The 15,189-nt window shown below is 38.5% G+C and overlaps 1 protein-coding gene across 1 annotated transcript in view; it reads right to left on the bottom strand.

The window, feature by feature from the left end:
* Positions 1–11,048, bottom strand: part of TNS3 (tensin 3) — a gene marked incomplete at its 3' end in the record, with an annotated part of 57,444 nt that extends 46,396 nt beyond the window's left edge. Inside the window, exons 1-5 of the mRNA XM_008938701.1 lie at positions 10,899–11,048; positions 5,367–5,417; positions 4,075–4,197; positions 2,468–2,532; positions 1,124–1,207 (exon numbers count right to left, since the gene is read on the bottom strand). Of these exons, the coding sequence (XP_008936949.1) occupies positions 1,124–1,207; positions 2,468–2,532; positions 4,075–4,197; positions 5,367–5,417; positions 10,899–11,048 (473 nt within the window). The remainder of the gene's footprint in view (positions 1–1,123; positions 1,208–2,467; positions 2,533–4,074; positions 4,198–5,366; positions 5,418–10,898) is intronic.
* Between the last annotated feature and the right edge of the window lie 4,141 nt (positions 11,049–15,189).

Below are 15,189 nucleotides of genomic sequence, written 5' to 3'. Positions count from 1 at the left end.
TCCTGCTGCTTAAGTCTTATTGATAGAAAAATTTTAAAATCTATTTCCTTTTGCTCGTATGGTTCACATTTCTCTACATGGCCAGCACCACTCTCAAATTCTTCTTATTAAGATGCAATATACATATATGCAAACATAAAACTGGGAAGCAAAAAAAAACCAAAAGATGCCAATAAAATTCCCAGTTATGGAAAGCTGAAAGTCTAATGGAATGTTGTTCTACTATTTTTCAAGTGAAACAGAGATGTGCAGGTCACCAAACAGGTTCAAGAAGTAATGGAGAAGTTCTTATTATTTAGAGATTAACAGAACCAAATGCTTTATGCTCATTGTTAATACTTAATTTTCTAGTTAAACTACTAACAAAGCCTCATCCTTTTAATAAATTCTGAAAAACCTACTGTATATATGCTAATTAAGAACAGTAATTACTATATCAAATCCAGCTCATATTTTATGTTTCTAAAGGAAGATTCACCTATATCACAATTACTTGTCTGATGACTATCAATCTCTTTTAGCACTGAATCTTTCATTCCCTCTTGTCAAAATGAGGTAAATCGTAACCTCCAGAACTATTCACTTTCCAAAATTCTTACTTTGGGTCTTACCTCAATCTTATTCATGGAGACAGACTGAAAAAGTAAACCATCCAGACAGACAGAATGAATAATGCATACTTTGACAAACATTTACTAGGACTGGCATGGGGCAGATGCATAATCTGCAGATCATCCAAACAAGTGGTAATAAGATCTTTACTGCACATTAATCAACACACATTCCATACACATAATTTTTGCCACAGAAAAGTGAGTTTATTTTTATCTTGGAGCAATCAAGAAATAGATTGTGACATGCCTTTTTGTTAACAAACAATCCGGTAAGAACACATGCAGATAACTGTGTGGTACAAAAGGTCTTATCTATCTTGGGCTACGTGCAGGCCCTGAAGGAGAGATCTCATCAGTCAAGGAATATTAATATAAGATAAAGTGCTGAGAGTTCAGGAATCACTGGAGGATCTTGTGGAAATAGTCTTCACAGCAGGGGAGGGAGTAAGGGATGGGGGCGGAAGATAACGACATTTCTTCTTGGCATTAATTAGAAACAAATTAAATACCTTCTTTGGGATGGTTGCATTAAAGCTGAAACTTTATCATCAAAGAATTTCTTCATGGCAAATCTGTCTAGAGCCTGATCAGCACTGTCAAAACAGAGACACAGATACCATGTTATTCCAGTTCAGGATTACCTTGGAAATTCAGCAGGTTACTGCTTGAAACATGTCAAAATATTTGGAAGAAAAAAGAAGGAATGGAAGAAAAGAAGAGACGGAAGAAGCATCTAGGGAGCAACTCTGGCACTTACAGGTCAGGCAAGAATTTTTGTTTCCACTGACACTTTCTCATTCCACACCTTCAGGCAGTTTACTTCCTGAGCCAAAGCACCTACTCCCTTACTCAACCGAATTGCATATTTCCAACAAGAATATGTTAAAGTCATAATGCAACTTTGGCAAAATCAAGAAGCTCAGGTTGCAAAAGGAGGATACTTGCCATAATTTCATGAGTGACACTGGAGATTTCTCTCTGTGAAACATAAGTTTATTGTCTTTTTAAAAAAGGAGCAGCAACATTATGGACATAAAAACCACTGCCTAGCTGTGACTGTAGGACAGCATGTGAGATGCAAAGGATGCCAGGTTACAAGTCCACTTAAGCACACCTACTCAGACACCTATTGTTTGAGCTGACTGCAAGATAAAGTCTAGTTTATTTCTTAAAATGCATTCTGCACTTTGATTAGTGTCTAGGAGTTTCAACATTATGGACATAAAAACCACTGCCTAGCTGTGACTGTAGGACAGCATGTGAGATGCAAAGGATGCCAGGTTACAAGACCACTTAAGCACACCTACTCAGACACCTATTGTTTGAGCTGACTGCAAGTCTAGTTTATTTCTTAAATTGCATTCTGCACTTTGATTAGTGTCTAGGAGTTTGCCATTTAAATATTGATTCTAGATTCTAGTAACTGTTTTCCTTAAGTGCTTTAGAAATAGTTGCTGTAATGATTCAGAAGAGGCAACTTGATGGATGTAGCAAATAAATGGATTTATTAGAATAAAGATGGTATTATTACATAAAAATGGTTTCTTTCTCACTTCTTCATTTATCTCAAAATACGCTTTTAGGGAATTTTCCTGCAGAATCCTTGAATATCTTAAATTAGGAGGGATCTTAGGGTGTCATACAGTCCAATTTGCTGAAGGTGGGACCACAAGAAAACTCTGTCATGAAAGCAAGCTGTTTTAATACATGCTCCAAGACGCTTTCAGAAGAAAACATGAGAAACCTTAACTGACAAACAGTAAGCTGACAAACAGTACCACAATTAAAAGGCATCTTTTCCTAACGTTTCCTTAATTGTAAAAACCATACAATATGCATTATTCATAACTTACCTTGCAGAAACATAGGTGAAGTGCATGTACGATGATATAACTACGCCTATCCTTCCTTTTCCTCCCTGCATTAGGAAAAAGGGAATGGTGACTTATTTATTGTATTACTGAGCATTATTTTAAGACCCATACTAAACAAAACTTTAAGAGAGGACAGTCTTATGTATCTCCTGTGTTGTTGAAAAGGTGGTAGGTAATGATGGGCAGCAGCTTGTCCATGCAAGTTGGCTGACGAGTGACATAAAATACACTAAGTGGGATTACTATATGTGTGCCTGTCATGTCTTACTGACTGAGAGGAAATTATTTTTAAAACTAACAATATTGACCAGTAGTAGACATGTTGTATCAATTATTCTAATTTTATATTACTTTTTCCAGAGATTATTCAAGACAGGTCTAGACAATGTTGCAATTGCCAGAATGAAATGCTATAAAGTACCTATTTTAGAAAGCATATGAGTTTCTAGCAGGTTGGGGCATTTTTACCTCCCTACCACCTGAGATTTATAACCCTTGCTACTTATTTTTGAATGGATAATTCAAAAAAAATATTTCAGAATCTTATTAAATAATTTACATGACAAAGTCAGTACAATTTACCAAGCAGTAATTGTCATGAATTTCAAAACTGTTTCAGTCTCTCAGATAATAAAATAGCTTTATCTATCTCTTTCACTGGAAATGTCAAAGTCATTACCAAAAGGTGTTAATCCATAATATGTTTTAACAATTTTTTGATATAAAATACCTAAGAATACTTTTCTCCCTTTTGTTTTGTCCCATGTATGGGCCATACTCCTGGCTGCAGTCCTACAACTAGTAAAAATTCAACAGTGTTCCACACAATCATGACATTCTGCCTGCAAGTAATTCAGGACTAGGGACTATACAATCTGACTTGAAGAGAAGTTTTGGTCCCACTATCACCTTCATTTTGTTTAAAGTAACATCTGCCAGTGCTACAGGGACAGATTTGCCTCACGTGTCACCAGAAAAGCTACCATTTCAGTTCTGAATTCATTTTATGTGTATTTAAGGCTTCACTTTGCTTCTCTTCATTGTGAGCAAGAAGTAACACTGCACAATGGTAGCTTTGCTGTAAGGCACTGCAAAGATGATGGGTGTTAGAACCTGTCATAAGTCCCCACAAAGTACTTAATGCCCTCATTTCCTACAACCACACAACAGTCTAAATGAATGATCTGTGCTATGCTGCCTATCCATATCCTTGGACATAAACCATGAATGTCACAAACATGAATAGCTTCTAAAGAGTTTGGTGTTGAGCTGGGAAAACCTCAAGTTTCTAAGTACACTCACAGAAGCAGTACTGACATTTGAAAGAAGTGAATTAACATCACTGTATGATATGCCCAGAGCAGAGGCTAAAACCTTAGTTATTATAAAAAATAACATGTGACAAGCATGCAAGGTCAGTGGACTTAATCTTACCTAAATCAACTGAAGATTTGGCACATTGTCTCCAGCATTGAAAATAAATGAAATTTTTTTTAATTTTTTTAAAATGAGTAAGACTAAAAGGACAATGTTTTTGAAACTTAATACAAACAGACAGGCAACGTGTATACACAAAGCTCACTCACTCTGCAATGGATGACCACCACATGTTGAGCATCATCGTTGAGCCACGACTCCATAGCCTTGCAGATGGTGCACACCTTATCGAGAGGCGGAGCATGGAGATCAGGCCACCCCACATCCATAATCTGCAATTAAACAAGTAACATTCACAAGAGACACCTTGACCCTAGTACTACATATTAAAATCTGGCTTCAAATAATTGTGATGGTGAAGAGTCTCTGTGGTTTTTTCCAGCCTCAGATAACCATGTCACCTGAGTGCCACAATGTAATTAAAATATGCTTACAAGTTTCTTAAGGGGAAGTATTTTTATACAAGTAAGCACACAAAATATCCCCCCACAACCCACCAACTACTCCCAAATGACAAAATTTCTGAAGATCTAGACTTCTTAAAGAATTTTCAATAGGAAATTCAGATCTTTTGTAACAGTAAAATATTTAGGTCAAAATTAGAACACAGAATGCTAACTGCATCTGTGTTACATCCAGTATTTTGTGATTGTATTTAACCTGCAATTTATTCCCTTCACATACAACAGATTTGACATCTCAAAATTTTGTTCATCTTTTCTATTTAACTTCACTCTACAATACAGTTTACTCAAACTGTTACTACTATAAGCATATAATATGTTAACCCTAACAAAACCAGTAGCCATGCACGACTTAAATCCTTCATGATCAATAAAGCATTCAAAAGGTTAAAACTAACAGTTCTTTTAGTATTTTCCTCAGGTAGTAGGTATTCTTGTAAATCTACTGCTATAAATACACATCTGTGCTACTCTACCCTTATAATTGCTGCTGAAGAGTACCTGCACATCATTATTTACAACAAACAAATACAATTGGTGAGGAGGAGCAAAAGATAGCTATTAATAGCTCCCTTCCTTATGTCTCTATTGTACAGAGAAGCAACTATGAAAAGACAGTACAAAAGGGAAGTCTATACCTGAACCTAGTTGACTAGCTTCAGCTATCAGTCTGTACAGTATGTAACCCCCAGTATCCTCTGACTGCACTAAGGAATTCTACTTAGAGTAAGATTTGTATCACTCAACAGGAATTTTTCAGTAGTCACAACTGGCTTCAGGTCCTGTATGCAAAGTCTACGAAAACAACAGCAATGACTATGTAAAGCACGGACACAAAACAAAACTTGACAGAAAATAAAGAGATGGATGTTGTCTTACTGACTGTATTACTATTTACATAGCTTCAGGGTTTACCAGGCCATTTAAGTTGTATTTAACAGTAGAAAGAGAGATAAGTTATGGAAGACAACCAATACCTTTGGGTTAAGCTTGGCAAGGTCATATCTCTTTTCAGAGAGATTCAACACCTGTTCAGAAAGAAAGGAAAAAAATACATATCATCAAGACTTCATAATTTACATAGTAAATAACTGTATTTGAAACAATATGATAATTACAAGAAACTACAGTGGTAAGGCTTCACGTTTGCCTGCTGTTTTACTAAACGAATATTTGAACTCATGGAGCACTGGCAAATGTTTTTTAGGTATTCAGTTAATACACGATGAAACTAAAGATGGAACTAAATGCACATTTTGAGAAAAGACAATTAAAATTCTGCTACACGATATTTATTTCACATGGCTTTATTTTGGTCAGTGGTATACTGAGAGATCTGAGCACCATGCAAAACAACAGCATGGCATGAGAATTAACAAAGAGAAGTCTGGGAGGGTGGTATAGTCTTAAATATTTTCATTTGAGTGCCTGGCAAGAAAATACTTGTCTAAACTTCACAGAGAAGATATAGCATACTGATTTAACTATAGCTTAGACTTTGAGATCTTCCAACTCTTCCGTTAATGCATTAGACAGTAAGTTATCATATACTTTGTTCTTAACAGAGTTAAAGAGATAGACTGCTAAATGAATATAAAAATAAAGTGGTGTATACAAGTATATCCAACTCTTTCATTAGAAAGTACTTTAAATCAGTATCAATTAAGAACGAAAAGACAAAATATCAATACTCAAGCACTGAAACAATGCTACAAAGGCATATTCTCTTTCACAGTGTGGCTGTTTCACATCACAATGTGTTAAGTATAAATGATATTAATGATCATTTAAAAAGCCTCATTACACTGCCAGAATGGCATAAGCAGACCATAAATACAAGAAACAGTAAATATGGGAGGTAAGTCCATTACACAATTTACTACTACCCGAGTACAATTTAACAACTCTCTTCAAAAGTATGTCATCCCATTTGGCATTAACCATCACTCTTATCAGTCTCAGCAAAGAAGCTAAGAACTGAGGAGGCTAAAGAAACAACATCATTTTGCTTCTAGAAGCTGGTGTGTGTGGGTCTAGAACAAGTCTCTGTGGCCAGCTCAGTCCTCCCCGGCACCTCCCCGCCATACGGCGAGCCCTGCAAAGCCCCTGACCGTCAGCGGGGGCTCCGCAAGGCACCCCAGGGAGCCCCTAGCACCCAGCAGTGAGTGGTATCTCAGGGGAGGGGGAGGTGGGACTGCCTTCAAAATTCCTCCTGCCGTGCCTGGGGAGGAGGCACACAGGCTGGGATGCAAGCAGTGGAAGACGTGTGGGGGCAGACACCAGGGGAGCAGCTCTAGGCACAGTGAAGAAGTACTCACTGTGTGAATATGTACAGTGTGAATATGTAACAGAGTTAAAGTGTAGAAAATAATCATAGAATCATTTTGGTTGGAAAAGACCTTCAGAATCATAGAGTCCAACCATTAACCTAACACTACCAAGACGACCACTAAACCATGTCCCTAAGCACCTCATCTACAAGTCTTTAAACACCTCCAGGGATGGTGATTTAACCACGTCCCTGGGCACCTGTTCCAGCGCTTTAAAACCCTATCAGTGAAAAACTTCCTCCTAATATCCAACCCAAAGCTCCCCTGGTGCAACTTGAGGCCATCTCCTCTTGTCCTATCAATTGTTACTTGGGAGAAAAGACTGACCCTCACCTCACTACAACCTCCTTTCAGGTAGCTGTAGAGGGTGATAAGGACTCCCCTGAGCTTTCTTTTTCTCTAGGCTAAACAACCCCAGTTCCCTCAGCCACTCCTTAGAAAATATGTTCTCTAGACCCTTCACCAGCTTCACTGCCCTCCTTTGGACACACCTCCAAAACCTCAGTATCTTTCTTGTAGTAAGGGTCCCAAAACTGAACACAGTACTCAAAGTGCAAATGAGTCACAATTTCTAAAACCTGCTAGCTGATTAATCACATGCCTTCATTGTGCTCCAGCTGTCCACCTTGCTCTGCAACTCATTTTGGTGACTCATTTATAAAGTAATATTTCATTTAATGGTGAGAGAAAGGCAAGGATGAGACGAAGACACAGATGAGGCAAAGGCAACTAAATCAAATCTGAAATACAAAATTTTGTCTGGCATAAGGGCAGCCAGCTAGCATGCAGGTGGGATGCAACGCGGGTGAGAAGAACTACAGGAGGGTTTTGCTCAGGAAGCTGGGGAGCAAGCAGTTGCCTTGCTGCATCCTGTTGCCCCCCAAGCCCCTGCAGCCACTCCAGTGCTGGTACTGCCACGTGCATTCTGCAGATGGGGAAGAAACACTGCGTGGCAGGGACTGCTGGCTCCCCACATTCCCCGTTCCTTGGGGCCGAGGAGGATGCTGGGTTGGTAGGACACCATGTCCATAGGTTCCTCCATTTAAAAAGCAACAACTGCACAACTCCAAAAAAGAAGAAAAAAGGCACCACAGGAACAAGGCCACGGGTGGTCCCCCTCCCCATCCCCCTCGCCTGTGAGGGATCCACAGAGCTCTCCTTGTGTAGAACTGGCCACGAAGAGTTGTCCAGTGGAGAGCTGGCTGTGCAGAGTTGTCTCATTCTCCCCAGTCATGGGCACAGTGGAGACAGGAAGACATTATACCATCCTTAGGAAGAAGTACACTTTTTGAACAAGAAATTAATCCAGAGAAAGAAAGAAAACTTGAGACATTACCCTTTAAATCTCCTTACTATGGAAAGGTGGGGTTTGCAAATAAACATTTGTTGCAGAAAGAATCTGTCAACGAACACATGCTGCATGAATGCAGACATATCCATGTGCTACTGTTTCTTAGCCACTTTTAAAACTGCTTTTTAACAAATGTGTTATGGAATATTTTATAATTCTCATTCCTTTCTTTTCTTTACCTAACCCAGAGTTTCTTAATTCATTATTCATACAAAACCAAAATAATTTAAGGATGAGAGGGATTTGCACCAGTGGAGTTTCAGATCAGACATTAGGAAAATTTTTGTCATCCATGGGGTTGTCAGGCATTGGAACAGGCTATCCAGTTAAGTGGTTGAGTCACCATCCCTGCAGGTATTTAAAGAGATGTGTAGACAAGAGACATGGTCTAGTGGTGCACACAGTGTTAGGTTAACACCTGGACTCTAGGATCTTAAGGGTCTTTTCCAACCTAAATGATTCTGTGGTTCAATTCCATGATTGAAAAAGTCTTTTGCTACTTTTGAACATAAAAGCTTGCTTGTTCTAATAACCAATTTCTAACGGCTATCAGCATTTAAAGAATAGGCTTTTACAACTCTGCAAGAGTTCTGACACCTCATTGGATTCTTCTGAAAAAATATAATCTTGAATTTTTTCAGCATCGTGTGATTTCAGTCTTGCTGACCAAGGCCACGCACATAAAAACAGAGTAAGTACTACACAGATACTACAAAAATTCAGTTTTGAAGTTTTTCTCTGCTGGAGAAAAGTCATGGTTCTTCTAGGAACCAAAGCCTTCTGGGAAGCTCTTTTTTAGGACAACAAAGCAGAGAAAAATTTACTGTGAGCTATGCATAGGCTTCCATCTTTCCATAAAGGACTCTAACCATAGAATCACTAAGGTTGAAAAAGACCTGTAAGATCATGAAGTCCAACCATCAACCCAACACTACCACAACCACTAAACAATGTCCTGAAGTAGCATGTCTGCATGTGTTTTTTTAACACCTAAAGGGATTCTGACTCCACCTCCACCTCCATGGGCAGCCTGTTCCAGTTTTCCTAATATCCAACATAATCTTAGACTGTCAAAGTATAATCCTCTACTATCAAAGCAAATGAAATACTTAAGATTTTTTGTTCATTCTCTTTGTAAGAAACTGAGACTCAAAGAAGCAACAATGCTTGTTGGTTGTATTATTCCCCTTCTCTGTCTTCACTGCCAACTGTAGTGGCAACAGTTTAGCATATATAAAAATCTGGAGGGAGAATGGCTATGTAAGAAATGATAAATGCTGATTTGTAGTCTGTGTTCTGCTAGCTGAGACCCTGACCCAAGGAAAGAGTAAAATTGTTCTCATCTGCTTCAGCATAACTTGTTCACTTAAGGTGGCTGGGTTGTTGGGGTTTTTTTTGTGGTTTGTTTGTTGGGTTGGTTTTTTGTTTGTTTGTTTTATCCCCTGCTATACGTGTGCCCCTTGATCAGACTGAAGAGGTCTTTGAAACATGAGAAACAAAAACTAGCTTAAAAATGAGGTCTCTGGGATCTACAGCGTGACTGTGGTTTGCCATGATATCTTGCAAATTTACAGAAACATACTAGGGACCAGAAGGCATCCTACTTTATTTTCACCAAGCCAGCTCATTTCCAGACTACTCATTAGAATACAAGTAAATAAATAGAACAAAACTAAAAGAAACCCAAAAAATCCCACAAATCCAAACTTTGCAAGAGAAACTGCAGTCCCACTTAGAGAGGGCACCCTAAACAAGACTCACCATGCACCAGATTTTTCTAATACAAACAGATATTTAGTACTGGACTGAGACTGCAAGCTTATTTCACCAATACCCAAACACTGCTGTCAGTGGGAAAGGCTACTGAGAACAGGTGAATTTGAACTAGTAGAGCTTTACACACAGGTCACCTTCAAACTATTACCGTCTTGTACCTTACAAGCTAGCAGCACCTCATGGAAGGGAAGCTCTGGGCAAGAAGGTGGCATGTATTCAAATCATTAGGTGGAATCTCTCCAGAAATTAATTTCTGCTGTGAGTCAAGTTCATGCTTCTGAAGCCATGGATTTTCTTCTAATACTTTAAACAGACTAATTGATAGTAAAAAGTAAATAAAAATATTGCCCTGTTTTAAATTTACTATCATAAAACAAGCTGAGACACAATATGCCATAGGGTTTAGGTGCACCAGCCAGAAAAAAAAAAAAAAAAACACAAGAAATTAATAGTTCGGGACAACATTTAAAAAAAAAAAAAAAAAAAATTCTGCAGAGCTCATTGCAAATTTGCTTAGAAATCGATTTCCTATAGAAAACCAAGCAGCAAGAAAAAAAAGTGCATCTAAATCAAGTTAATGAGAAGGAACTGGACAGAACACACAGACAGCAACCATACTTTTATGTGTTGTTTCACAATGTATTAATGTAGACAGCCTAGGCATGATGGTGAGAGACCACAAGATGCTCAGCTGAGGACCCAGATGTAGCTGGCTACTAGAAAAAAAGAATGCACTTGACATTGCAGGGTATCTTTTAAAAGCATGCTTTGAACAATGAAAAGGGTCAGTGCAATTATTTTACAGCATTTGACTATGTTCTATCACAACAGAGACCTGCAGTGCCACCAGCAGAAAAGCGCTTTTCATACCTGTCCTTGCTAAGAGCTTAAAACACTACTGAAAATCTTGCTCTTGCTTGCAAAGCTGTAAAGGTGGGCCAAAGAGGCTTTGCATGAGTAATTTTTAGTCTGTAACAGTACATGTGGACCTACAAGCGGTCTTCCTGCAGGACAGGAGCTGATGTCTCACAAGAGACTAATCCTATACGTACCAAGTAATTATCCCCATGTTTGGATTTAAGCATTCGGGTGACATCTTGCAGGTTGTGGAGGTAAGTTTCCTCAGAACAGCTCGCAGGGAAGGACACGGCGATGATGCGCTCTGTGATGTAGGTGAGGTCAAGCTCATAGCCTTCCTCCATAACGTGATCAAAGTCAGCACTTCTGTGAGGAAAGTACACACAGCAGTTCAGGGCACAGCAGCCAAGAACGAGAACAGCACACTAATGAGACGAAACTGCAGCTTTGACTCATACAGTGAAGCATATTTCCAATATTTTCATTACAAATACAACTTATTAAATGTCTACAGAGCTCAAATTATTCAGTTCAGTACACAAAATGAGTTGGCCAAATTTCAGTTCTCCATATCAAAACTAGAGAGAAAAAAAAACAAATCTCTGCATGTAATTAATGTAAAAAAGCAGTAAAGTGAGTACAAGCAACTCTGATAAACATTCATGCAACAAATCTAGGAGTTAACTAGAAAACATATAGGTACTTATGTCTAAAATCCTTTTCTGCAGAATTCTGCAAATACGTTATAAATTAATAGCTTCACTAGCGATCTGTAAAACACTGCAGGTAGATACCATCTTGAAATCAGCTCTGAGTAACACAGAAGTGAATCCAAAACCAGTCTCCAAACTGAAAAAGACACCAGTGTAATGCAATTCATCTCACAGGTTAGTCTACAGATACTGTTTACTTCTCCTTTCCCAGGTTGAGGCCACAACCACCTTCCTTCTCCTGAATAATCAGATGATCACACACACTAAGCAAAAAGTAAGCTCAGCAAACATGCCCAGTTGTTTTCTCTGACAGGGACTATAGAAATGGTCCTTGCACAGCAGGACGTGTCTTGCAAAAGACTGAACACACACAGAAATCATAACCACAAATAACAGAATCTAAATCCATCACAGCACTATGTGACACTACTACACAAAATATGAAAGAAATACTTGCCGTTGAAAGAGGAGTTCTTTGAAGCACTGCTGGAATTCTGGAACAAAGAAAGCAGAGCAGTCAATCCAGTACCTTCCTTACTGCCTCTGTTGTCAATAATCCTGCCTTTTTCCCTCATTTCTATGTCCATACCGTGGAAAACCATGCCAACAATAGAATAAGAGAGATCACTGCCTTCTGTTTCAACTGTCAACACAGTGGTTATGGCAAACTCTTCACACAGCCTCACTACCAACTCTTCCAACTCACTACTGCCAGAGAAGGACTAGTTGTCTTCTGTGCTCTTCTTGGTAACTGTGTTAAGATTAGAGAAAACATTAAATGGACTTCTGAGAAGATGGAGTTTGAACTTCTGTATAAATCTGCAAAGCCAAGTTCCCGTCAAGTGATTCTCTTATGACGATATTGAAAAATATACTCAATTTATTTGACTATCAGAGACCTGGCAGTTTGAATAGAAAGTTGACCAGACATGGTTTGGCTTTATGAGAATTTAGTGTGTCTTTTGTAGCTCCATTTGTTCAGTAACTGCATTAAAAAAAGTGTCAAGATGTTCTCCCTCATGAACCTTAGCAACAGGACTTTCCTCACCTAATTTTACATGTCCTAGAATTAAGTTCTAGTGTGATAGCCATGCACGTTCTCTGTAGGTAATGGAAACAGAGACATCTAGATAGGGCAATATCCCTTCCTTACCGGATAGATCTTCAGAAAAAGACACCTATTACTACACTAATATTAAATAATAACAATTTTCAAATTTACTTCATATTTAGATATCTCTTTTTGCACAGAAAATCACCAGTTCCATTTAATATCATGCATCAGTAACTCCATAAAAGAGAGTATGCACTGGTCTTCCTGCCTCAAATTTTTAGTTACTATATAGGAAAACATCCAGAAAATCTTATTTAGATGGAAGACACCTTAGAATTTCCCATACAGTAATGCTTTATATCAAAACCTAGGAACAGCTAGGAAACATACAAGCATGCAAGTGACAAAATTTCTGGAAATGAGCTGTTCTGGCAAATTTTAAAGCACACTTGATGGCAGAAGGTGCACCTCACATAAGTGCTTGGTCCCAGTTCCACTAGTTCACATCTTTACTTAGATAACAGAAAACGTGGAAACTTCATAGTATTTTCAGGTTCTTTTTACTCAGTCATTTCTTAGGATTTTAGAGGCTGTAGGTAATACACCATGGGTGCCAAAACAAGTAAATAATAACTGAAATACAAGACAAAGCTTTTACCATGTTTTATTTTATTTTATGCTTAGAAAGCAATTATCAGGGGAGAGCAATTGCTTTTCAAAAGACAACTGTCTTCTCTCCACTCACAAAATGTTATTAACAAGCAAATTCATTGCATCCAAAGTAATGTGTCATTGCCCTTTCTTTTCCAGTGAAAATTCAAGCCATGCAACTCTATCCTTAGATATCCTCCATACTGCTTCTTTTAGTATGTTTCACTCCTGCACCTTGTTCTGAGCACACTGCAGAGCTTGCTATCCCAATTTTCTCAAAAATGCAGTCCTCAAATGAGGACTCACAGTGTGGCACTGAGGTGCAACTGAGACTACCTTCTGCACTAGTCCAGAAGCAGATGGACTACAAAATAACCTCTCTGCTAAGCCCACATCCCCTCGCCTATGATGAAAAGATGCCTCTCAAGAAAAGAAATGGGGACAACCAAGTAAAAAATAATGCCTATTACAAAAAAAAAAAAAAAAGTAGTATCTGAAAAATAATTGTACATCTCAGCAAGATGATCATCCTCAATCAATCCAAGAACTGAATAAGGGAACTTGTGTTACAGTTAGCAGGCTTATACACTTCACAGGCTGAAGCCCTCTGCAGTAGGGCCTCAGAGACCAGAAAGATCATGGAAAGGTCAAAGGGTGAAGGGAGATCACAGTTTTGCTCCAGATAAATTCCTTTGCATTTTGCCAGTACACTGATTTACTACCTTTCATATGACACGTCTGGGGGGAAAAAAAAAAAAATCATCAAAAACCTAATAAGTAAACTGCTAGTTTCCAGCAGCAAAGTAAAACTAGACATTTGGGCCACACGCAGGCTTAGAAATTCCAGATGGGGTAGCAACTTACCCCTTTTGAGACTAGAACCAAAAGCAGTCTAAGGAAGCCAAATGAAAAAAAAAAAAAAAAATCATTTAGAAGTCTTTCATCAGGCCCCGTTCCTGACAATGAACTGTAATATAATAATACAGTATCTGCTTAAAAGTAATCTCACCAGAATATAAGAGCTACAGGTTTCGAGGATCAGGTTGTTTTAAACAGAGGAGACAGCTGAACATCAACTCGATGCTCCTCCAAGGAAGAGCAATCCTGAAAACTCACGGGTCCAGGATCTGATATGCATCCACACAGCTCATCTATTTCTTTCCTCCTTGAACAGCAGCATTAACAAGTGTAAGGATTCATAAGAAAAAAATTTTATCAGGACATAATGTGAAAGAACAACATGTGGGATATAAATATCTTATTTGTTTCTATTTCTAATGTTGAGATATGCATCATAAAATTTGATTTAGCTAAACTGTCATAAAATTACATATGTTTTACACAGCTATTAATTAACTTACAAAACCTTTTTCCACAACACTGTTCACCATTCACTAGCCACAAAATAAGCATATGAATATAGACTCTGATCAGCAGGAGACCTGAATGCATTTTAACCAGGTCTGTGGCAGTATTTTCATTCCCCAAGCCACAGATAGGAATCAGAAGAATTTCTCTAACCTATTCTAAGGCATAGTGTCTCTACGCTCTGGGGTACTGCAGAAAAGACAAGCCAATGAACTTAATTTGCAAAATATTTTGGCTGCCTCTGGCTTTAGAAGGATTGTTAATGTGAAAAAAAAATAAGAATCATGCCTTGTGAATACAAATTTCTCAAGGTTATTGTGTATCTATTCCTGAAGTAAACATTAAAAAAAATAATTTTAAAAAATATTCTTTGGAGTTGACTCTCTGCAGAAAAGATTTATCATTATTTCTACTGCAAACAGCTATTTGTTTGGCTGTACGTTTTATTTCTGTCCTGTGTTCTGTAAAAATAACCAGCTGTTGTCCTGTGCAGTGTAACAGCACAAGTCCACGCAGATGGGCCCCTCACAAGAAGCAGCATCCGCAGAAGTGATAAATCCCAGCTCGCTGTCTCCCTGCCCAGAGCTGCCCCACAGCTCTGCCCTGTAACACTCCGGCCACGGCAGGCCGGGCTCCCCTGACGGCCTTAGCTGGAGGGCTTTGCAATCCAGCTCAGCACCATCAAGTCTGTGGGGCACC

Source organism: Merops nubicus, unplaced genomic scaffold (assembly GCF_000691845.1).
Source record: "Merops nubicus isolate BGI_N331 unplaced genomic scaffold, ASM69184v1 scaffold5974, whole genome shotgun sequence".
NCBI classification, from domain to species: Eukaryota; Metazoa; Chordata; class Aves; order Coraciiformes; family Meropidae; genus Merops; species Merops nubicus.
This window is presented reverse-complemented; position numbering and strand designations above follow the sequence as displayed.